We start from the raw sequence: 25,096 nt of genomic DNA, 5'->3' as shown, positions 1-25,096 counted from the left end.
TAAATATCTTGTGACACCAGCTACTACAGTGCTATGCAAACCTCTGTTCTCACTTTCAGGTGATATTGTAAACAAGAAGTGGGCAGCATTATCTAAGTAGGACTGAGTGGACTTGTAGGCTCTAAAGTTTCACATTGTTTTATTTTTGAATGCAGTTATTTTTTGTACATAATTCTACATTTGTAAGTTCAACTTTCATGATAAAGACATTGTATTACAGTACTTGTATTAGGTGAATTGAAAAATACTATTGCTTGTTTTTTACAGTGCAAGTATTTGTAATCAAAAACAAATATAATTTAAATACCAAGGCATGCTGATTTAACACGCAGTATTATGGAAAATATCTAACACAAAGAATGCTTGATAAACAGTAAAGTGGAATTTTTAAAATTGTACACTTTGTATTCTGTGTTGTAATTGAAATCAACATCTTTGAAAATGTAGAAAACATCCAAAAATATTTAAATAAATGGTATGCTATTATTGCTTAACTGTGATTAATTTTTTTAACTGCTTGACAGCCCTAGTAAATTTACAAATAAATTGGGAACTATTTTTCTATTCCCAACTTCTGTTTGGACTTATTTTTAAGGTGGAAGCATAGATTGGATAAACAACCTAAGATTGTAGTTTAAAAATATTTGTATTATTAAAAAAATTACAATTAAAAGCTTTATTGTAATAGCGATATGTATTCACTGTGCATATTAATATGCTACTGGTGCTGGGCTACTGGTATATTTAGGTGATTGAAGGCAAATGGCTTTTGTCCTTTTTCTTGCAATACGTCCATGCTAGACACCAATAGACTTCTCGTGCTCATTGTATATTAGTGCATTCTGCTTTTCAGAGGAACAAGTCAGACCAGCTGTTTCAAATGAATGTTGTGCTCTGAAATGGCTATTGGGCTTAGAAGTGTAAATCTGATTCACTGGAGGAAAACACTGATCTTTGGATTCTTGGATCAAGTAACTATCTAATGCAGACTGAGGAATAATTTGGACCATGTGTTTCGTACAGCCTTTATGTAGGATATATTCCCTGAGTAGAGAATCACCTTTGACCTTTTTTTCTATGTTTGATTAGAAATATAAAAACAGAAAGTGAACCAGCATTGAAAAAAGCTTTAGTATTGATTACACTTTTTGTCTCCTCTACCTAACAAACAGGTGTTAGAAATACCATCTGTAATAGAAGTTACATTAATTTTCGGTATATTTCTGTATCAAGTTTTCTTCTTATGACTAGAACCTCTTGATTTGTCATATAATGAACGCATTACATCAGTTGCCAGCTAATAGAGAGTAGAAGCTTGTGCGTGTCTGTGCATTAATATTCAGTTTGCCTGCTTAGCAGTTTCTTTAAGCCAACATCACAAACAAAACTCAACAGGATGCCCTAAAGATATGAGGCTTTGTCAAATTCTTGGAGGCTGGTGGCTGCCTTCTCTTGATATAAGTTCTGTGATTTACTTTGGAGAAGAAGGTTGATGTTTGGTGAGCTTTGGTAGATGTTTGGGGAAAGTAGAGCGAGGAGAAAAGGTTACAGGAAGGGGTAGAACAAGAAGAGTCTGAAATGAAATAGGGAAAGGATAAAATGAAGATGGCAGGAGGGATAAGAAGGAGAATGTGGAGGAAGATAATGAAGAGGGAGGAAGATGATGGAGAAAGTTGACCACAGAGTGGTTCAGTAGCAATATTCGTAGTTTGTATTGTTATAAATAAAAATATGTATGTAGCTGCTTTAGAAAAAAATGAAAATAGCTTAAATAAAATGGCTTCCAAGGAATAACAAAAAGAATTGTGTGGTAGGTTTCTAAATCCTTAGCTGTAACTATTTTTGGTTGCATGTTCTTTATTAATTTGGTGCTGTCTAGCAGCAATGTCTTAGACATCAGTGAGTCAAACTACTGTCTTCACATTTCTATTTTAGTTGTCGTCCAGATATATTTGTGAATAGTTTATTTTAAATAAAAATGTATTTGTGTGTGTTTTAATTAGATATCAAAATTAGGAAGTTTCAGTTATTTCTAGTATTGTGGTAGAATCTAGAGGTGCCAGCTCATATTGGAGCCCCATTGTGTTATCCCAAAAACTTTTAGTGAGAGTCAGTTCCTGCTCTGGGTAGCTTGCAGTGTAAATAGACAAGATAGACAAAGGATGGGAGGGGAATCAGGGACATGGAGTAGCGACGTGACTGACCTAATGTCAGGTCAGTGGTGATGCCAGGAGTAGAATTACACCTCCTGACTCCCAGTCCTTTACTTCATCCGCTGTATGCTGTCTACTATATCCTTATCCTATCCCTGTGTATTGCACAAATTCTTACATTAGAAAGAACTGGTATTGTAGTTAGCAAGAAAACAAAGTTATATTTTTCTTAAAGGAAAGAGCGGTTCCTTCATTATTCAGAGGTGAATTATGGTCAGAACAATGTAGAGACCAGAACACCGCCCGCTACTTCCCACACACAGGCTGTTCCTTTTTCCTCTGCATACAGAGATTCTGCAACTCTCTCTCCCCATTATTCCTCTCCCCCGCACCCCGATATACACACACACACACACACTCTCTCTCTCTCTCTCTCTCTCTCTCTCTCTCTCCCCCCTTGTTAGTACAGTAGGAATCTTCCTCATCCACACAAAACTAAGGCTGTCCCCTTGTATCCCACAGATGGAAAAGGGGACAGATTATTTGACATTTGGGTTCAGAATTTCAAAAGAACTTTTTAAACTGCACCAGCAAAATCTTACATACAGGTTTAATTGCTTCTAATAAGTAATTGTGTGCAAATGAATACTTGCTCTTTGTATAGGCACACTGTTTCCTCTGTGCCGCACTTCATTTCTATTGTAATAAAAATATACTTTGTGTGGGGACAATCTGAGGAGACTCCTTTGTAATTTTGGCCCTTATAGTCAGTGGTTTCAGTATCATTTGTGAGGAGATATTAGACTTTCTTGGTTGTGATTGGCTGAGATGATTTTTTTTCATATATATATATAACATAGATTAATTTCTCTTCTCAGGTTTCAAGGCCCTTCACCTCGCAACAATGCAGTACCTTCCTATCCCCCATACTGTCCTCAGTCACAGCCATCCTATCCAAATACGGCATCCTCTTCATCCACAACACAACTGGCTAATCAGATCAGCACCCTGCAGATAAATAACTATGGTAATGGTTGCGTTATCATTTATCCATTTTCATCAGCTAAAGCTATTAGTAAAATATGATGAAAGAGCCAACAATTTATCTATTTTGATTTTTTTAATATTGTTAAATAAGTCAAAAGTAAACTGTAGATTGCTCTTTGAGACCACCGTGTTGAGCAGTGTTACTTACTCAGGTTCCTAAATGTCAGTCTTATCCTGCTCCTTCAAGTGCGTCTACCTTTAAATATTCTTGTAAAAACCATATAGGGCAGTAGTTTTCAAACTGTGGTCCACAGACTACAGGGGGTCCGCAGACTAAGATTTCCAAAGGGGGCTGCACCTCCATTTGAAAATTTTTAGGTGTCTGCAAATGAAAAAAATTTGAAAACCAATGGTATAGCCTGAAGATTTCAAAAGTGCTAAGTGCTAGTTTAACTGTGCCGTCATTAAAGGTAATAGTAAAATTCCCATTGAGTTCTGTAGAAAAGAGTTAGGACAACACTATGAACTTTTAAAAATTCCACTTTACTGTTTATCAAGCATTCTTTTTGTTAGATATTTTCCATAATACTGCATGTTAAATCAGCATGCCTTGGTATTTAATTGCTATTCCCACTAATGGATATTGAGAATAATTTTAGAAATTTGTCTTTTTAAAGTTTGGTTCATCTTTGAAAGTGACTTAAAAAAAAAAAGTAACTCAACAGAGATGCTTCCTGCGTATACTGAAAGTCATATCTTCTCACTTTCGAGTGTATTATGTTTTTACTCCTATTAACACTGCAGAATGAACACAGCTATGAGAGGAGTGAACTGGACCCTGTTCTTGCTTGCGTAACATCATCAGAATTGTTAACAAAGTTCTACATAAGGGCTTTATTGTGCCCTTATTTACAACTGTGCACCCATGCTGAAGACAGTGGTGTTGCATAGACGTAACAGATGGCATAATTTGAAGACAGTTACATTGCATAGTTGTAATGAAATCAGAATTTGGCCTGTAGAATCTTTTACCAATAATGGTGTTTGAGAGTGAAAGAGCCCAGCTTGACTTTCAGATCCCAGGGTGAATTTGCTGTGGTGCCAATTAGAAAAAACTAATTTTTATTTGTAAATCAAGAAAACTGTGAAGTGAAGTTACTGGAACACGATAATCACAGGACTCCTTTTGTCATTTTTTACAGTCACTTTTCAGAGTTGACCCACACTTTAGTTTGACGTATAAGTAATTAATAATGGGATTGCATAATTCACTAGCATAGCAGTAAACAGACTTAGCTTCCAGTGATGAAGTTCAGCTATATCCTGCTTTTAAAAGACCTGTTTCTGAAAGCAGATAACATAGGCTTGAATTTTATGATGTTAGAAAGGTAATCTGGAGCTAAACCCTTTGTGCTTTTTACAGTAATAGCACCATTTTATAGGGAACCTCTTTGTGTCATTGTGCCAACCTCTGTGCTGACTGCCAAGTTCCCATATGCATTCATTTTACTTGTGCTGGAAGAGAGCGAGTGCTGTCTTTCTAGGCATATCTTTAAAAGTTTGATACTTTGATTTCTATAATAGCAACCAAAACTTGAATGCAAATTAGAACAAAATCTATCAAAGCAAATTAATTGCTAAGGTCCACCTTTTCACATCCACGCGCCTGTTCTCTTTTCATAAAACATCTGTATGAAGTATTTGGGTCTGCAAATTTTGGGTTTGTGCAAGAAGACAACTAGAAGACAAGAAGATGTATAGTTTTCTAATATGGCATGCAAATGAAAGACTTTCATTTGCAATCAAGCTGTGTGAGTGCCCAGAATATGTGTGTCACCCCTTCAGTATTGTGGACTGAACTCTAGGGGTTTGGGAAATATCTGTTGTAAAATCATTTTCTGGATGAAGTAGGGATCCAAGAAGTTAAAAAGTAAGGTTTCTAACTATGCTATGATACGATCATGAGCCACATTCTGTGGCCTTTCATCAGGCAAAACTTGGGTCATTGGGCGTTTTGCTCTATTTAGGAGTGGAGAATCTGGCTCTCTGACAATAAGAAAATGCATGTATTTTCTTACCTACTCAAGCGGATGAAGTTTCCTTGGAATGAGCATTATATTGGGATCATATAAGAAATACTGTGCTAATACAATTAGGGATCACATAATTATGAGAGTTATTTTATATTATGTTACTAAACCTGTTTTCAGCTGTGCTGGAGCTACCACTGGGTTCTTGTTGAAATATCAACTCTCACATTAGTTTTTGTGCTCTTTGTTGACTGTTGCTTATGTCTTGCCCACTGTTCATAAAATTCAACCACGGTTACTGTTTCCCAGCTTTCAGGAGGATCTTTCTGTTTTGATAGTACTTTGTTCTAGTTCCAGCAAAGATTTGTTGATTTTTGTGTTTATTTTATTTTTTAATAGTAGAGTTTAAATTTAGGGTGTATGCAAACCTCCCATTGACTTCAATTGGTTGGTTCTATAGACCTACTGAAAGTTAGAGTGAAAACTTAGGGCCGGATCTCATTCATATCAGTTTGGAATTTACCATTGACTTGAATAAAAGCAGGATTGGGCTCCCATCTATGTTTGTGTGTCTTATTTTGGGGGGTTTTTTGACTGTCAGCTGCATTGTTTAGAAGGATTAATGAAGACAACTACAAAGTGGCATGATACCAGATAAAACCTTCCAAATTCAGGACTAGATCCCTAGCTAGCATAAGTTCAGTATCACTCCATTGTCTTTACTCGTTGCTGACTCCAATGAAATGAAACCAATTTATTCTAGCTAGGATCTTGCCCTCAGTTTGTGCAATTAATTGCAAAGATGGGGAGGGAGGGAGCTTTTAAAATATTCCTTAGCCTAACAGATTAAATGCACTGAGAGTGCAAATGCACAGTGACATTATGCCTGCTTTACACAGGGCTAGATTTGGTCCAGCATTTTTATTATACTTCTGTGAGATGTTTCAGACTAGGCAAAAATAATTGATTTGTGTTACTGTTAATAGTTTGCCTTTAGAAAAGATTTTTTTTGCCATTCCCCTATCATTTAAGTGTAGACCTTAAATAGTCTTTAGTCTAGTGAAGGTATGTGTTTTACCCTGCTCTGTTTCTCCTACTTACATTTTCTTTTCTTGCTTAGCTTTGGAGTCAACCAAAATATCAGTGTAAGATTTTAGGGACCAGATCCTCAGCTAATCTAAATTGGCATAGCTCCACTGAAGTCAGCAGCTACTAGGCTATGTCAGTTCATACCATCTGAGGATATGGTGGGCTTATATTTTGTAGGTGAGGGTTTTGTTGACTAATTAAAATGTCTGTCTAAATATCTTTTAGTGTTTGTAGAATAACTTCTTGCTCAAAAAGCTGAAGAGTTTTAGTTGACGTACTTTTAGCTCTCCTGAAAATTCTTTCTTACAAGGTCTGTCAGGTGAAATTTGACTCAAAACATAGGTTTTGTAAAAACAAACATTTACAATATGTAAGCCCTAAAGCAATATTTCTATAAGCATGATAATTTCATTTGGAAATAGGTTGTTTTTCTTATGAGCAGATAAGTATTCCTGTGCAGTGTGTGTAAAACATACATTGCAGCATTTAATACCTGAGAACCTGAAGATGATTGTAAACAACATGAAATGAGTGGCATGTTTTTTCTCCAGTGGACCAATCCTAGTAGTAAATTGGAGAAAGTAAACGCATGATAAAAAGGAAATTGGATATTTCAGTATTCTTTGCTTTTAGTAACCTAAGCCTAAACTTTCAAAAGTAACTAGTCCCCACATCAAGACACTTTAAGGGCATGATTTTTCAGAGGGTTTGTACTTAACATTTTTTGAAAATCAGACCTCATAGTGACAAGTTGGGCACCCAAAATTACTAGCCACTTTAGAAAACTTAAGCAGTGACATGTTAATAATAAGGATTATTACAAATATGACTTTAGAGGCACTGTCAGTTTAAATTACAGTATTCTTACATAGGCTGAAAATATATTAGCAACTAATAACATTAAACGATTGTTAGTATGTTATCATTTTCAGATAATTTGATGTATAACAGGAATGTTCTTGCACAGGTCCTGGTGCTTCTCAGAGTTCTCTCGTGCCTTCTGGGATTCCAACATCTTTTCAAGGTCCATGTCCACCACCACCACCAACACAGCAGCAAATGGCCTTGCCACCTGGATCTCAGATTGCTCCGGCACCAGCAAATAACCTGAATGGCGTTTGTACTCCACCCTCACTGCCTCCAATGGCCATGCAGGATGGGATTCCAGGATCTGTACCTCCAAATGCCAACTTGCAGCAACTTCCAGGACAAGCTCCAGTGACTGGGTATCATCCACAGCATGGTAACTATGGATGTTTGGTTTCTTATTTAAAAACATGCATTAAATATTGTGCGATAGAACTGCGGTCATCTCATGAGTAAAGCTGAAACTAAAGGGGCAGTTTCATATTTCATAACATAGAATATGTTACTTTTGACACATAGGGCTTAATCAGTCCTTGGAGGCACTGCTGACTACACCACAGCAGCCACATGCAGGAGAAACTTTGGTAGCTGGACATGTCATGCCTAATTTTAGGCTTATCCTTCAAACAATGAATCGTGGGTATAATAGTGCAGGAGCTTTTACTTGCACTTGTAAAACTGTATCTACAAAAATAGAAGTCAGGCTAAGGCCTGTTGTAAAATTCGGCTATATCATATTATAAAACTACTCTCTCTCCCTTTTTTGGAGAGGGGAGAAACTGAGCTGAAAAGTGTTTCTTGTTTTGTTTTTGTTTTAAATTATTCATAAATACTACTTCAGGGAGACTTTTTCTTAGCCCCTCTTCATCCCCTCCCACAAAGAAAGCATATTTTGCAGGAAATGGGAAATGCACTGTATTTTATTTCATTAACATTTATATGGCAAGATAAAATGCCCAGACATTGAATGGAACAATGTAAGAGCTTCATGACAGAGTTTAAATGCTTTAAATTTGACAAACGAGCTTTTGTAATTCTGCAGCCAACTATGGCCCTCAGATGGCAGGCTCTCAGCTCTCTTATCCTGGTGCCTTTCCTGGGGGTCCAGGACAGCTTGCTGGTCCACAGCAGAGAAAGCTTGATCCTGACTCCATCCCAAGCCCTGTAAGTAATATAGTATTTAGTTTATAGTGAATGCTTTCATATTAGAATGTTACAAAGAAATATCAAAGCTAACTTTGTTTCAGAGTAGCAGCTGTGTTAGTCTGTATTCGCAAAAAAGAAAAGGCATACTTGTGGCACCTTAGAGACTAACAAATTTATTTGAGCATAAGCTAACTTTGTGTTTTTATCTTGTTGGGTTTTTTAGACTTCTAAAATGTGCTGTGCCACATGGCTCATAGAATATGTTCATAATATAACATAATTCTTTAATTATGTGGTATTCTGTACTTAAAGGGGTTATGTTGTCACTTTTAGATGAAGTGGCAGCAGCATGTAGCTTTAGTGCCATTTCTGGAAAATGTCCATGAATCTTGTTAGAAAATTAGTGTAGACTTTCTATCCTGCTAGTTCATTGCTTTTTTTTTAATGTGAATTCCTCTCTGTAATATTACAGTATGGTTCCCTTCAGCAATACCTGATCTGTTCCCAGGGATTCATACACACAATTACTACTTGCAAACGCTTCAAATAAACCACCATCTCCTGTTACTCCAGGAAGATCTAAAACTTTAATTGTGTCTGAAATATTATCATTTGAACTAAATGCCCAGAGGATTGAAAAAATCACCCAAAGCATCACTGGTTTCATTTTCATCTGTAAATGATGGACAATGAAGCAGTAAGATGGACAGGCCTATTCTGTTATTGAATTAAAATGGCTTTTGGGAAAACTTTTCTACTGATTTTCCCCCCTCCTTTTCTTTTACACTGTTGAAGGCAGTGGAGTTACTCTTTATTTACATGGGTTTGAGTGAGATCAGAATCAGGCCTTACATGTTATGGAAAATATACAAAATGATTTGAACTGTATTTAATCTCTTGGCTGGTCATCTCCCCTGTTACAATAAATTATTTACTCAGCCACTAATTGCTAATAAGATTTCACACTCATCTAGAAATGCTTTATGTTCAAAGACCTCTTTAACTATCCACTGTTACTGACAACAGCCCTGTGGAGTCTAACCTTGCACAGCTAATTGGACTATTAGTTTCCTAATTTTAGGTATTATGTATTTACAGTTTTTACTGTCCTTCCATAAAAAAGGACCATCTATTCTTTGCTACATCTTAATAATACAGCCATGCAAATGAACTACTTCAGGAGCTCCCCTTTGCCTTATCATTAACGTAACTCATAAGCCAGCAACTGAACGCATTTCTCATCTTTTATATTCTTCTGCCAGAGCTGTCCTAGTTTCTCTTTGCTTGGGCAAGCCAACAAACTGAGGACAATATTGGACCAGAGGAGGGAGAATTGCGGGGTGGGAAAACAAGTTCCAAAGCTGAACAGCTTTTGCCGAGGATGCGCTGTTAGGTGATAGAGTGTAACCCTGTGTTTAATTGGGGCTCCAGCTCACTGAAATATTTGTAATATTTTGTCTTAGACTTAAATGCATATATCTGTTAGCTCAAAAATGTTAAAGGGTGTGATTTCAAAAACACCTAAGTCAGTTAGGAACTCAAGTCCTGCTTGATGATCAATGGAACTTGTGCTCAGAAGTTACTCTTAACCAGATTCTCAAGGATTTAGATTCTTAGCTCTAGTTAGGAAGTTGGGAGCCTAAATACTTTTGGAGATCTGGGCTTTAGATACATGTGAAAACCCGACCCCAAAGCCACAAGTGGATAGACAGCTGCACCATAGGCGCCGACTCCGTGGGTGCTACGGGGCTGCAGCACCCAAGGGGAAAAATTAGTGGGTACTCTGCACCCACTGGCAGCCAAGTTCCCCCAGCCCTTACCCCCTCCTCGCCTGCTCCCCGCCCAAGCGTACTGAATCCCCGCTCCTCCCCATCCCAGCGCTTTCCGCCCGCTGTCTAACAGCTGTTTGGCAGCGCTTAGGACTTTCCAGGGGGGAGAGGGAGGAGTGGGGACACAGCACGCTCAGAGGAGGAGGTCGTAAAGAGGGGGGTAGGGTGGGAACTTGGGGGAAGGGGGTGCAATTGGGACTGGGCGAGGGTGGTGCGGGCAGCGGGGATGAGCACCCATGGGGCAGAGGGGAAGTCCGTGCCTATGAGCTGCACTATTGACTCTGCATCCGTGGAATCTTGTGTGTTTTCCACCCTGAGTAAGGAAGAATTTACATTAAAGAAATATATTGTTAATACTCCATGAAGCAGTGTATAGCTGCTGGGGCAGGAGGCTAAGACCACTTCCTTGATCAGTTCAAACTCCATTTGGGTGGTCTTTAGGCATGGATGAAGATGGTATATAACGGTTGACACTGGAGAGAAGGAACCTTGAGGGAAAAGGCTCTCAGTTGCTCACTTCAGATGTAACTAAGTGTGATAAACTATTATTTAAAAAATAAGTGTTTTTATGACTTGCAAGTGTAGGCATTCCTTTAATAGGTAAGTCATTTCACCATTTCCCATAAAGCAGTATAACGTGTTGAATTCTATCTAAAAAATATCCCTGGAATAATCTGATGTCTTGTTTCAGTTACCTTAGGAGAATAAACAAACTTGACAGTGACAGCAATGTTAAAAAAAGGTTGTTAAATGGTTTGTTTTAGCAACACAGTAAGGATCAGAACAACAGGTTTAAAAGAACAGAGATCTGTGTCAGTGACTGTAAAGGGCAAAGAGCTAATTGAAAATGAGGAATAAATATCTCCGTGTGTGTTAGTTATGTTTATATTATAAAATTACAATAGTGTTGCCAGCTAAATGCTTTTTTATGTATAGCCAGTGTTGATTAGATTTTTCTACAAATGTTAAAGATTCATCTGAGCTCTAACTACTATGAAATGCAGCATCTGTGCTTTGTCAACAGCTAGTTCCAAGAATAATGATATATTTGTCAGTTAACTCTTCAGATTACAGTTTTCATGCATTTTCTACAGAGCTTAGTCTGAAAAAGGTTCACTTTCTTCAGCCAATGGACTATTTCTAGAGTAAATAATTTGTTTTCCCTTTGTGCAAGCAGCTAGCAATAGGTACACAATATGAAGAGTAGAGAGGAAGTCAAGCAAGCTAAAATGCAATACAGAAATGTTGTAGCCGTTTAAAGGGACAGAGTCAGTTACGTTGGGAAAAGTTCAAAATGGTACTTGCCCCCAAGATTTTTTCCCAGTGTATTGGGAATATCTTTTGAACAACAGTCAGTGGGCTCTATCCTGATGTATTTGCCTCTATCTCTGCTGTCTGACAGAGACTTCATGAGTCTCCCAACCACAGTTAACTTTCAGGTGCAAGCTAAACTGCTATAAAACAGGCTTAAACAAATGTAAGACTGTCCACAAACAGCTCTCCAGTTTAGCTAAATCTGTTCAACAGAACACCTTCAATTAAATCAGTTCCACTTTTGTATTTTAGGTGGGGCTGAAGAAGCAACTTGTCATGCTAATTTTTGCCTCAGGTGGCTATTCATTTCTGTGTCCACCCCAGGGGCAGATTAAAATTTCACCCAGCGTGACAATTTGCCTCCTGGAGGCAGCTGCTGGCTGTAGAAGATCTGCCAGCTTGGCTCTTCTGCTGTTTGTTATTCAGGGAGAAGTCTCTCCTTTCACTGGAGAACTTTGCTGAGATTGCTTCCCCATTAGTCCATTCCTGTGAGTTTTCTTGCAGAAGAGAGAATTGAGCGTTGACTGTCTGACATTCTTGGTTTGCCCATTATCGGTGTACTATGACAAAGTTCAACCCTAGGCAAATAGGAACTAAGAAGACGCATGAAACACTTATGGGAATAGATATATGTATATTATTGTTTTGATCCTCTTAGGACAATACATGCTACAATATACTCCTTTTCTACTGTGCACATCTGTAGAGATAATGAATGCTAATAGGGTTGCCTGGGGTGGGCCATACCTGTAAACTCTCTATGAAATTGAGGAAATCCATAGTCTCCCCTATTTCATGTTTTTCTCTTTATTTCTGATTCATCAGATTCAGGTGATTGAAAATGATAAGGCTTCCAGAGGTGGTCAAATCTATGCTACAAACATCAGAGGCCAAGTTCCTCCTCTTGTCACCACAGATTGTGTGATCCAAGATCAAGGTAACTATTTGTGTGATCACTTTGGGTTTTTTACTAGTTGAAATTAAGTTAAAAAACAATTATTGACTGAAATTTTCAAATTTGGTTGCTTAAAATATGCTCCCAAATCTATGTGGGGAGGGATAGCTCAGTGGTTTCAGCATTAGGCTGCTAAACCCAGGGTTGTGAGTTCAATCCTTGAGGGGGCCATTTAGGGATCTGGGGCAAAAATTGGGGATTGGTCCTGCTTTGAGCAGGGGGTTGGACTAGATGACCTCTTGAGGTTCCTTCCAATCCTGATATTCTATGATAATTAGGCCCCTAGACAGAGGTGGTGGCATGACTTTCAAAAATGCCAAGAGCTCCTGAACCTCTCATTAATTTCAATGGGATATGTGATTGCTCAGCACTTTAGAAAAGATATTTACTAATTAGATGCTTGTGCCATAAATAAAAGGCAAAACCCATTCACATATCCTTAATTCTCCTTCATTTCCATTGTCTCAGTTTTCAGAGTAGCAGCCGTGTTAGTCTGTATTCGCAAAAAGAAAAGGAGTACTTGTGGCACCTTAGAGACTAACAAATTTATTAGAGCATAAGCTTTCGTGAGCTACCGATGAAGTGAGCTGTAGTTCACGAAAGCTTATGCTCTAATAAATTTGTTAGTCTCTAAGGTACCACAAGTACTCCTTTTCTTATTGTCTCAGTTGTGTCTATAAAACATTGCTAATTGTTCTTTTTCACCCTATTCGTTAAGGTAGCATGGAAGAGAAATGACAATACAAAATGTTAATAGTTCAGAGCAATGCAGTCACCATTACTTTATTTCCATGGCAGTATTGTGTAAAACAAAACAGTGAGAGCGAGAGAGAGAGAGAGAGAGAGATGCAAACTTGCAGCACAGAAATATTATGTGTACCAGAATTGACTGAGATCTTTAGACCTCAACCTTACATACACCATAAGCACATGCCTAGTTTTACATTCCTGAATGCTCCCATTGGCTTTGTTAATATTTGGCTTCACTGAGATTATACATATGCTAAAGCATTTGCTGGATCAGGGCCTTGCTGTGCTGTTTAAGGGCTATCTGCTCTAGAAGAGGCTGCACGACTGGCAGCTCCTCCAGTAGAGGCAGTGAGAATTGGGGAGTGTTCCACTCCTCTCAGGATCCAGCCCTTAGTACTTCCAGCTCCTTCATAGCAAAACAACATAGCATCTAGCATGGGTTCCAAGTAGAGCCTTTAACCTGACAGGAGTCACCTGAGCACAGCCCTTTTTCCTAATAACATAATCAAAAAAGCCTGAGAAGAATAGCAACCCTGTGCCCTACAATCCACACGTAAACTCGTGTCACAGTTCAGAATTACTTCACTTTGTAACAAGAGTTGCATGCCCTAAAACAGTCATTCTCAAACTTTTGTACTGGTGACCCCTTTCACATAGGAATCTCTGAGTGTGACCCCCATTTTAAATTAAAACCACTTTTTTATGTATTTAATATCATTATAAATGCAGGAGGCAAAATGGGGCTTGGGGTGGAAATTGGCAGCTCACGACCCCCCATGTAATACCCTCGCGATCCCCTGAGGGGTCCCGACCCCCAGTTTGAGAACCCCTGCCCTAAAAGCACTGCATTTGAGGGGTAACCTGGCTGGCTTTCCATGTGCTGCAGGACATTGTCAAGGAATATACGCTGTATCCTTCCCCAGAACTGTTGGGAGTTATAATAAGCGTATTTCAGTTACAAGAATAAGCCTTAACTATGAAATATGAATGATGTTTTAGTCAATCTTCTTCTCATTTGAAATAAAATATTTGAGTGGTTTAATTGTATAAAATAGTGGAAATAGCTGTGAGGATTTTTTCTAATTAATGAAGGAATCCTCCTCACCTTCCCCTGTGCGCATGCTGCCATTTTAAAAATTTTTGGCCTTTAAGATGGGCAGGGAAAGTAATGATTAAAGGAATCATGTAGACGCACTGCTGAGTCCATGTTGGAATATAAGGTTAAAAATTGACACTTACCAAGTTTAACTTGTTGTATACTGGCCATTTCTATTCCTGAGATTCAAACTATATGGTCAGAGTACAAGCTCAGTCACTGGGTTCAGTTTTTCCTCTTGTTTGTGTAGCTTCTTATATAAAACTTCTTATAATCTGTTAAAATCATTTAAATTAAAGTTAAAAATAATTCAAGAAACGTGTTTGCCAAGTTTTAAAGTCAAACCATTGCTGGAAGTCACTGGCTGAGCACCTGGAACTAGAGTTTGTTGAAGTGCTAACCCAGCAGTAGCCTCTTTTTCCAGGTGCAGGGAGAATATTTTCTTTATTTCAGTTTATTCCACTGGTTCAGTTCCATGATTAGTTTATTCAGAGTTAAGAAATCAATTGGAAGTTGGAAAAAAGCAGGAAAACTTGTTTTCTGTTTCTAACCTACGGATAAAAGGTAAGTGTCAGAGGGGGATACCTACTAGTTCTAAAATCTTGAAGGACGTGGTAACCAGGAACAGTTCCATTCACTAACTACAGTGAACACTTGCTTCATTTAATAAATTATTTTTAAATGCAAAACATGTTTTGATTAAAAAAAAATTCATACGTATTCAGCACATTGAAGGTAGCTTTATTGAATAAAAAATGTTGACATTAATAGCTAGTAAAATATTAATCAACATCTAGTAAAATGTTAAGCTATGTAATTTCTTAAATAAATGTGTATAGATGCAGTTTATCCTCCTGGCTAGCAAAAAGAAGCACCAAAATTATGTAAAGGTTATATTTAGCTGAAAATAAAGTGTTCTAATTGTTACCAAACAATGAAAATCAACTTTTCTTTAAGAAAATAACTGAAAAGTGCAAGTGCAGAACACAATTAAAATTCATTATTTAAATCCAGGTTTCCTGCTTGTTGCGTTAAATCATGATTTAAAATGGTGATTTAAATTGCTTTGATTTAAATCAATCCACCCTACATAACCCTATCTCATAATATGTTCTTTTAGGCAACGCCAGCCCTCGTTATATTCGATGTACTGCCTACTGCTTCCCATCCTCTTCAGATATGGCCAAACAAGCTCAGATTCCACTGGCTGCTATCATCAAGCCTTTTGCTGCTGTTCCACCAAACGAGGTAAGGGATCAATAAATACCTATCTAAGACCTACTTCATAGTTTCTCATATTATGATTTTATGTGACAGACTAGTTCTTTCATGGTCAAGTATTTGTATTTACCCCAGCATTTTGGGGAGAAAATCTACATTTCTTGCAGTGGTGCCACTCCACTGGTGTTAGCAAGAGTGCAAATGCTAATGTAGACAGGGTTTGGTGTCATCAGGACTACAAGATTAAGCGTCATAGGTTACCACATACCCATACCCAGCTCCACAGCAGATCTTTTGCTCCTGACTCCTTAGTTCCTTTCCTCATTCTTGGGAACCGTTCAACTGTTTTGGCTGAAATTTTCCAGAAGGATTTAGCATGAGGTAGACACCTAGCAAGAAACAGTCTAGCCCGGCTGGTAAAGTTTGACAAACAGAGTCTTATCGTCAGAAGTGTTGTGCAACCTTAGTAGGCGGTGCTGAGCCCCCTCCTATAATTCCTCACCTTTTCTGCTCTGCTAAAATATGTAGTTCTGTTTTTAAGTCAAGATCACTGTGAATAAAAAGGCTCTTTCATATGGAGAAAACCTTACAAATATTAAACAATATCAATATCATTTTTTTGTTTTAGAATTACTGATGTTTTTTAATACTGAAGCCATATATTTCTTTAAAAAAGGGATTCCTCTTTCCCTTGTGAACTGTGGTTTTAAATCTTTTGCTTCTTTGTAGCCTTTTGACTTGACCAAGGTAGACTATAAAGTTAAAATGTCTGTGAGAGTGCGTGTGCCCTAATATTTCAAGTCTCTCACCCAGTACTTTCTGACTAGAACTAATGATGGCAGGTACAAAATGCCCATGCCTTCGGAATACGGAGTACTTCACAGGAGCTCCCATAAATGCAATCGAGCAGCATTCTGCAGATGGGGCTCACGAGAATTAGGTGCAAAGTGAGAATCCATCTTTGAATAAGTTGCAGCTCACTTTGACATTTGATGGCTTTTTGATAAGAGAAGGGAAACTCTGGTTTTTACTGGTCATAGTGTCTCATTTGATTAGCTGTAATGTCTCCTCTCTTCTGCAGTTTCTAAAACGCTCAATGCTAGCAACCAACAATTTTTTTTTTAAAAGCACACACAAAATAGTACAGAATGTATTACTAGGACATGAACCATGGCTACAACATACCCGCCCATACACTATTTTTGCAGACTCTTTGATGTGACTTGGATCAGTTAAAGGAGCTGCAAATGACAGTTGAACTATAAAATTGATTTTGTTTACCAAGTCAATGGCACAGTTGGCATTTGGTTTCCTTTAATACTGGAGATATAGATAGATACATTTTCATTATGATGGCAAGAACTTTATAAAATACCTACATCATCTGCACTGAATTCATCATGATGAATGTATACTGTATATACCAAGTCTCACCGATTATAAATAACATTTTAAAGGCTATGAGCGAGGGTTAGTTCATTCAGTTGCCTAATAGTCCTCTGGGTGCAGCTTAAATAGTAAATACATAAATTGTTATTAATTGGCCTGTGTGGTTCTTTGGGAACCATTTACACTTCAGGATGAATTCAGAATAGGATATAAAATTCACCTGTTACAAATTGCGTTCTTAATGGTCATTGTTGACAAAGGAGTTTGTGGATTGTTTTTTGTTTATAGGAATAAAACTGCTGGAAATGTAGGAAAAACCTTGTCTTGTGTCAATATCTGAGTGAGTTGATGTGCCCGTACAGACTGTGGTGATAGCATCCAGTGGTGCTTGCTCTTCCCTTCTGGAGTCTGTTATCTGGAGCAGGGATTCTGATTTCAGTATTGGAGTTGCTTGCATTGTGGAGTAAGCCATGTTTCTAGGCAATCCAGCTGAACGGAAGTTGTGTATAAAGTACTCCCTCACATTTGCTTTTTTGGCACCATTTCAGTTACTCTAAACTGTACCTAAGCACTGGGAAATAAATGAAAACATGGATAAATTCATCCTGTAAACAAATTCAGGTCTGAGGTTGATAGAATTGTGTAGCTTACTTCAAGGCTGAATTTTGTCCAGGGGTCATAGGTGTGGAGCCTGTAGCTGGCAGGAGAAAGATCCCTTGCTTTTGGGGTACATGTTGGTACCAACTAGAGTTGCACACTTCATTTCTTCAGTAGAAAAGTTGGTACGCCCAATGAGAGAAAGCAGCCACTTCATACTGTATGCTGCCTGTGATGTATAGATAGACACGGGGCACCAGAGAGATTCCTCTGAATGCAGCATTTTGGTGGTGGTTGTGGAGAGTGGACATGAAGATGATGTGGGGAGGAGTTACAGACACTCCTCAGCCCCTGAACTCAGAGCTGCTTTGTCCTTTACCCTCCAGGTACTTGTTAACCTGTCCAGCCACACACCTGTGGACCCTTCTTTTTCCAGAGTCAGTATTTGCAGAGCTTGAGATGATCAACCCAGAGTTCCTTATAAACAGGCTCTGCTCCTCACCTTGCTCATCTTCCTCCCTCCATGGTCCCTGCTTTCTCCTGCGGCTCTCCAGTCCCTCTCCTTCAGGTCTCCGCTTCCCTCATTACCATTGCCTCACCTTCTCTCCACTCCCACTCTTTCCCTGCTCCCTCCAGGTCCCCACTTTCTCCCTACCACACACAATTTCCCCCCCATCAGTGGTCCCTGCTTCTTTCTCCCCATACTGTAAGGCTTTTTTTATGTCTATTTGATCCCTGACTACACAGTCTCCCCATGCAGCAAATTAAGCTGCTGCTCAGATACGTATAGGCAGCAGCAAAGGGTGTCAGAGCGATTTCTCTGTCTGCAGCACGCAGCCATCAGTAGCTTGATTTTCCTCTAAAGTAAGCTTTTCGGATCTCCCTTCAATTGACTAGTACACTCCCTGAAATTTTGTAATTGATTGACTGTGGTGGTCAAAAATTATCATGTTCCATATAGACAAACAGAAATGCCCTCAGGTGTAGGGCTCACTTTACTTGGCATATGGAGATGCAGGGGAGAGATCTTGGAAGCTAAATGTAGACTATGAGGTAGAAGCATTGGGTCCAGGGTCTCAGTGATGGCTTTCTCTGAAATGCTTCTGGTCCCACATGCAGGTCTGGCTTAGCAGAAGGAACTGCAGCGTCTCAGTGCATGGTTGAGAAGAGGAATTTAAGTTTATTAGGCACTGGAGGGTATTTTGGGGAAAGAAAAGCATATACAGAGGTTTTTGGGATACTCCTTAATCAAAACAGAAGCTGACTGCTGGCATTGTAAAATAAATAAGATATTGAGGGAGTATTTAAACTAAGAGCTGAGGGAATGCTGGCACGAGCTGAGGAGCACTAAATTTGGACAGAGACATCAGTTAAAGGCATCTGTAATACAATGGTGTCTGAGTATCCAGCAAAGAGTAGGATACAAATTACAACTGAACTAGTGCAGAGACAGGATCAGAACAGAGGTAAATTCTGTAACATCATCAAGGTGTCAGATTAAGGAGTTAAATAAAAACAGGCCCCTAGTCCAGAATAAAGACAGCAAGTGCCTGTATGCAAATGCAAGAAGTTCTAAAAGCAAAAATAAACAAACTAGAATGCCTTGCAGTAGACAATGACCTTGATAGAACAGTCATTACAGAATCTTAGTGGAATGACAAAAGCCAATGAAACACTGTTATACTTGGTTATAAACTACATAGGAAAAACAGACCAGGCCAAAGAGGCAGGGGAGTAGAGCTGTATCTAAAGGATTGCACAGAACCTAGCAAGATAACAATTCTGAGTGGAGAGGAGTACACAGCTGAATCTATGTGGATACAAATCCCAACCTGTACAAAAGTAAATATTAGTAGAGCAATACTACCAGCCTCCAGACTAAAAAAAAAAAAAAAAAAAAATTCCAAGAGGAAGTAAAATCTAACACATTGATGATAATGGGGACTTCAACTATCCACATATAAACTACTGAAGACACAGTTTAGGGAAATAATTACTCAGCACTTCAGTGATAGTTTCTTAAAGGCTAGTTGTGGAGCACACAAGAAGAGAGGCTAATTCTTAACTAGTTTTAAGTAAAACACAGGAGCTTTTTCAAGTGACAATAGCTGAGCCACTAATAGTGACCTCAGTATATTTAGGTTCAACATTCTAGGGGCAGGCAGGGCACCAAAAAGTGACACCGAGACATTAAACTTTAGAAAGAGATTTCAATAAAATGAGGTTAGCCGCGAAGGCCTTAAATTTGAAGTAAAATTCTTAAAGGTGGCATGGATGCTTCTTAAACAAATCCCAGTAACAATCTCAGAGGATATGTATATGGCCGCAGAAGAAGGGAATCAGAAAGACTAAGCCTATATGGCTAAATGACAGGGTTTGAGAGGCTATTCGAGCCAAACAGAAATCCTTCAAAATTTGGACTTCTGATCCTAGTGAAGCCAATAAATAGGAGTATAAATTATAGCAGGCAATAAGTAATAGGGAAAATGGATTCCTAAGGACAAGTAGCTAACAGTGTAAAATGAATAAGAAATTCTTGAAGTACATCAGAAGCAGGAGGCCTCCTAAAGAATTAGTGGGTGTGCTGGGTCATCAAGGTTTTAAGGGAGTAATTAAGGAAAATAAGGACATCGCTGAGACTCTAAATGGTTGCTTTGCCTCAGTCTTCACTGACGAAGATTAGGAAGATACTTACCCTGGACATGCTCTTTTCTGGTAATAAAGATGGTCCACTCTGAGATTGAGGTGACAGAAGTAGTAGTGCTGGAGTAAACTGATCATTTAAAATGCAATAAATTACCAAACCCAGGAGTTGTAAAGGAGCTCAAGTATGAACTAGTTGAGCTGCTAACAGAAAATGTTAAGCTGTCATTGAAAACAGCCACTGGTCCAGAGAATTGGAAGGCAGGAAATGTTGTACATATATTTAAAAGAGGTTCTAGAGGTGAGCTGGGAATTAGAGATCAGTAAGTCTTAAATCTTAGATCTGGAAACTGGTTGAAAGGAAAATTAAAAACAGAATAACAACTGGACTTTTTTCTCCCTTGCCAAAAGGCTAATTATTGTAGAGATTACAGTATCTTATTTACATTAACTCCTTATTTTTTATTTCACAGACAAATCAGTTCTTTATCTTCAATATCTTGATTTGAATGATATATGAAAAGTGTTTGTTTGTGATAGTTTTCTGAGAATACACTATCATTGTTTGACAGGACTTATTTTTAGCTGGCACTGCTTTAGCAACAGACTGTAAAAATAAACGTAACTCTGAGTTATCATCATAGACCAGACCCTACACAAGTTTGTTCTGGAGATGTATGAATGTTTCCAAAGCCTGGATAAACCATGTGATCTTTGTTTAACATTTAATGCTGCTTGCTATTAATATTATTTTAGAGGAGTATTTTACATTTTTAAAAAAGCAAACATTCAACAATTCAGAAAAAATAAATATCAAGTTTTCAGTGTTTATAAATATAGGTGATTTAGTTTGTGTTTAGAGTTATTTTCTAATAACTAATGTGTCTTTCCCTGTTTTACAACACTACCTAATTTTAATTTGACTTCATTTGCAGAAATATTTGCTGGTGAAAAAATTATTTAAAAATAATATGTAATTTTCTTCCTTTCAAAACAGTAAATCCTCTGGTATTTGACAAGATTAGTATGACATAACCATACAGAACTATAGTACATTAAACAGATAATTGAACTTTAACCAGGAGTGGCATTGTCCAAGGAAAACCCTGAAATCAGGAATGGAGTTATCTCCCATAAATGAAGCAACTGTCTCTGATCTGGAAGCTGGTCAGTTTTTTCAGTTAGAGAAATTTGGAGGAAATTATTGGCCTCAGTCTAGTTGGGCTGGAAGGAAAAGCCACGTTTGTGGAGATGGAAAGGATTAATAAACTAACTTTGAGAGACACCATCCCCAGTAGCTTCAATTAGAAAGGTCCAGTGCTTCAGTGCTGTTAAGCTAGAAGAAGGTAGGTATCCAGTAAGGTGAGTGGTAGTAACAGGCTGTAAAGAAGGTAAGTGGTAGACATATGTTGTAAACATCATCATTTTGTCAAGAGCAAACTTGTAATGGCTGTAGCTGATTTTAGACAGCAAAGTAAATCTACAGTGCCTTTTCCTCTTCCTATTTTTTCTAAATCTTTGCAAAGAGCACGGAAAGCAGCCCAGCTCCAGAGTTACTCTTGTTCAGCCTCAGTGGGTAAAGTCATATCAGTTGCCTTTGGTGAAGCTAGCCGGCTTGTCACAGATCGCTCCACTGCCAGGTGCGTCAATACTGCATCCATTCATTCACTGCTCATTCCCATCTTTCAGCCTGGAGACATAGGAGAATCCCCACAAAATCATATCTCTTTTGGTGCAGTCTCCCTGGTTTGTCTTAAAATAAGCAGCAGACTTAATACAAGGGCTCTGCTGTGCTCCAGGGAGTGGAAGGAACAGAGTTGTTCTGAGAGTCAAATGTTCTATTGTCTTCCCAGCTAATGAGGTCTGAACAACTCTGTTCAAAAGGGACTGGCTCTCTTATGGGTAATGTTCCTCCAAACAGATATGATGCAGACAGAGAATTAGAGCTGAAGGATTTATTAACACTATATAGAAGGCTAAAATCATAAAGCATAAGATGGATGGAATAGACAGAATTCACATGACTAAGTTGTCCATGCTACTAGAAAGCTTTGTCATAGCAGAAGATAATAAGCTTAAGAAAACTTTCTGAAGGACTGGAAGGAAAGTTGCCTATCTAACTATCTGTCAGTTTATTTTAAAATGTCATACCCTTTTTCATATTGGTTTATATGACAGTTGACTAGTGACTCCAACATGTGCTTGAGGCATTACATCATTAAGAGGCCTTTCCTCACTGTTACTCAGAGTCTAATGCTAAAGCTTATGTGTGTTCTCAGTTAGGGGAATCTGACCTTTTCCTATATGCAGGAAATTAATTTGTCTGCAGTAGAGTTTGGCTCTGGGTTATTCAAGATCTCTTCACATCACTTGAATTCAAATGAAGGTATCGATCATGCAGAAACTTCCCTCCCTCCAGTCTCTTGACTAAAGATTCCTTCTTTCACACTCAGATTCTAGAACAAAGGCAACAGCAGTGGAACCAGGGACCATGTAACCTATGAGGACATGTCTATTCACTTCCATTTTCCCTTATCACAATCAGGATCTAAGACCCCTGTTTAATTATGAACATTTCCAATGTTCCATTCTCCTCTTCAGGTTGATGGCTGACCCCTCAAGCCTTCACAAAGGTGCTCTTAGTGGGGGATAGCTTCTCTAAGCAAAAGCAAAGTCTAGGTCCTCCGGGATTGGCACATCAAAATCCTTATCACAGAGCTTCTCTTTAGTGCTGAAGAAGATAAGGGTGATCCAGTGGATATAATGTACTTGGATTTTCAAAAAGCCTTTGATAAGGTCCCTCACTAAATGCTCTTAAGGAAACTAAGTGATCATGGGATAAGAGGGAATGTCTTCTCATGGACCAGTAACTGGTTTAAATGATAGGAAAGAAAGGGTAGGAGTAAATTATCAGTTTTCATAATGGAGAGAGGTAAACAGCAGATTCTTCCAAGGATTTGTGCTGTTCAATGTATTCATTAATGATCTGGAAAAGTTAAAAAATTTGCAGATAAGAAATTTTCAAGATAGTTAAGTCTGTGATATTAGATTGTGCAGAGTTACAGAGGGATCTCACAAACCTGGGCAACTGGGAAACAAAATGGCAGATGAAATTCAGTGTTGACAAGTACAAAGTAACATTGGAGGAAAAAATCCTAACTGCATGACTAATAATGATGGGTTCTAAATTAGCAAGTACCACTCAAGAAAGGTCTTGGAAAGGTTATGGATGGTTCTCTGAAAACTTCAGCTCAATTTCAGTGCAGCAGCAGTCAAAAAGGCAAACAGAATGTAAGGAACTTTTAGGAAGGGATAGAAAAAAAGATGGAAAGTATAATGCCACTATCTAAATCCATTGTACGCCCGTGCCTTGAATATTGGGTGCAGTTCTGGTTGCCCTATCTCAAAAAGAATGCAGTGGAACTGGAAAAGAGAACAGCAACAAAGATGAGCAAGCATATGGAACAGCAGCCACATGGGAGAGACTAAAAATCTTAGGGCTGTTTAGCTTAGAAAAAAGAGGTTTAAGGGGGGGGGTTGGGGAGAGGTCTATAAAATCATGAATGGTGTGGAACAAGTGAATAGAGAAATGTAATTTACCCTTTCCCACTACCCAAAAACCAGGGGATGAAATTAATAGGCAGCAGATTTAATACAAACAAAAGGAAGCACTTTTTCACACAATGCACAATTAACCTATGGAACCCATAGCCATGGGATGTTGTGATGGCCAAAAGCATAACCAGGTTTAAGAAGTAATTGGATAAGTTCACAGAGAATAGTCCATCAATGGCTACTAGTCAAGATGGCCAGGGAAGCAGCCCCATGCTTGGGGCAACCCTAAACTTCTGACTGCCAGAAGCTGGGAGGGGAAGACACGATTGTATCTTTCCAAAATTGCCTTGTTCTGTATTTTCCTCCTGAAGCTTTGGTACTGGCCACTATTGGAGACAGGATATTGAGCTAGATGGACCATTGGTCTCACCCAGTATGGCAGTTCTGATGAGAGTTGTCATTTATACACCTTATCTTCCCAGCATACCTTGCTGCTGAGCAGAAACCTGAAACAGACTATTGCTGATCACAGGGGTTTCCTTTACAGCATACCCTCACCCAAAGTCCCTGTTTGGAAGTTGGTCCAGAAGCAGTGAGAACTGTGGTCCTCACTCACTAGAGTCTGGGTTTCCTAAACGGTCAGGAGAAACACTTTCTGGATCGTACTGTATTGGGCCACAAAAGTGCCCTCTATCAGCTACAAACTTTCAGAGTCAAAATGAGCAAAGGATGTGGCCCTTAGAGTTGTTGAACCATGGATGAAGATAGATGAATAGAGTCTAAAGCATAAAAAGGAAAGCTTTTGTCTGCAAACTGGATCATTCTAGAGTTTTATCTGCCATTGTGGTGACTGATGACTAATATTTTAACAGTCAAATAGAGATTATGAAAAATCATGTTAAATTTACTCATTTATTGGTTTGGGGCTGATGAGGGTGCAGAAGAGAACTCCCCTTTGAAGAAATTGATATCTTTTAAGAATATTTTGGAGCCTCACTTGCCACTTTTTGTTAAAGTATAAAACAGGTGTTAGTATCCCTTCTAAGCCATAGAGAGGCTTCTGCTTTGGCTGGAATAGGTAAACAGGGAGTCCCATATAATAATCATAAGCGTTCTCATCATATAAAATACCAGTTTCGTTTCCTGACAAATTAAAGGCCCTATCTATCAATTAGAATGTTTTTCCTATCATGACAAATCTAAGCAAATTTAACTGTGCAAAAGAAAGAATAGGGAAATGTGAGAGTAATAGTTACTGAGTAGCAATGTGTGTGTTTGTTTATATAATTTAGGTTACTAAGAATAAAATTATTTGAAGTTGTTTTTAGATAAGATCTGTAACTTAAAATAGCTATTGGAATAGCCTCTTTCCCTGTGCATGTGAATTTCTCTATGCAGACGTCACCATCCGGAAAAGGGATAAGATTCTCCTCTTCTTCACTTGCCAAAGTTGATCATAGCAACAGCAATAAATT

General features: G+C 38.4%; 1 protein-coding gene across 4 annotated transcripts in view; it reads left to right on the top strand.

Annotated features, from left to right (window-relative positions):
• SEC24D (SEC24 homolog D, COPII coat complex component) overlaps window positions 1–25,096 on the top strand; it is a 92,720-nt gene that overhangs the window by 13,924 nt on the left and 53,700 nt on the right. For all 4 annotated transcript variants that reach the window (XM_043513422.1, XM_038399222.2, XM_043513421.1 and 1 more), the window contains exons 4-8: window positions 3,032–3,180; window positions 7,227–7,502; window positions 8,169–8,290; window positions 12,241–12,352; window positions 15,337–15,464. In XM_043513422.1, the coding sequence (XP_043369357.1) occupies window positions 3,032–3,180; window positions 7,227–7,502; window positions 8,169–8,290; window positions 12,241–12,352; window positions 15,337–15,464 (787 nt within the window). The remainder of the gene's footprint in view (window positions 1–3,031; window positions 3,181–7,226; window positions 7,503–8,168; window positions 8,291–12,240; window positions 12,353–15,336; window positions 15,465–25,096) is intronic.

This window comes from Dermochelys coriacea, chromosome 4 (assembly GCF_009764565.3).
Source record: "Dermochelys coriacea isolate rDerCor1 chromosome 4, rDerCor1.pri.v4, whole genome shotgun sequence".
In the NCBI taxonomy this organism is placed as follows: Eukaryota; Metazoa; Chordata; order Testudines; family Dermochelyidae; genus Dermochelys; species Dermochelys coriacea.
Note: the sequence above shows the minus strand (reverse complement) of the source record. Positions and strands in the feature narration are given on the sequence as shown.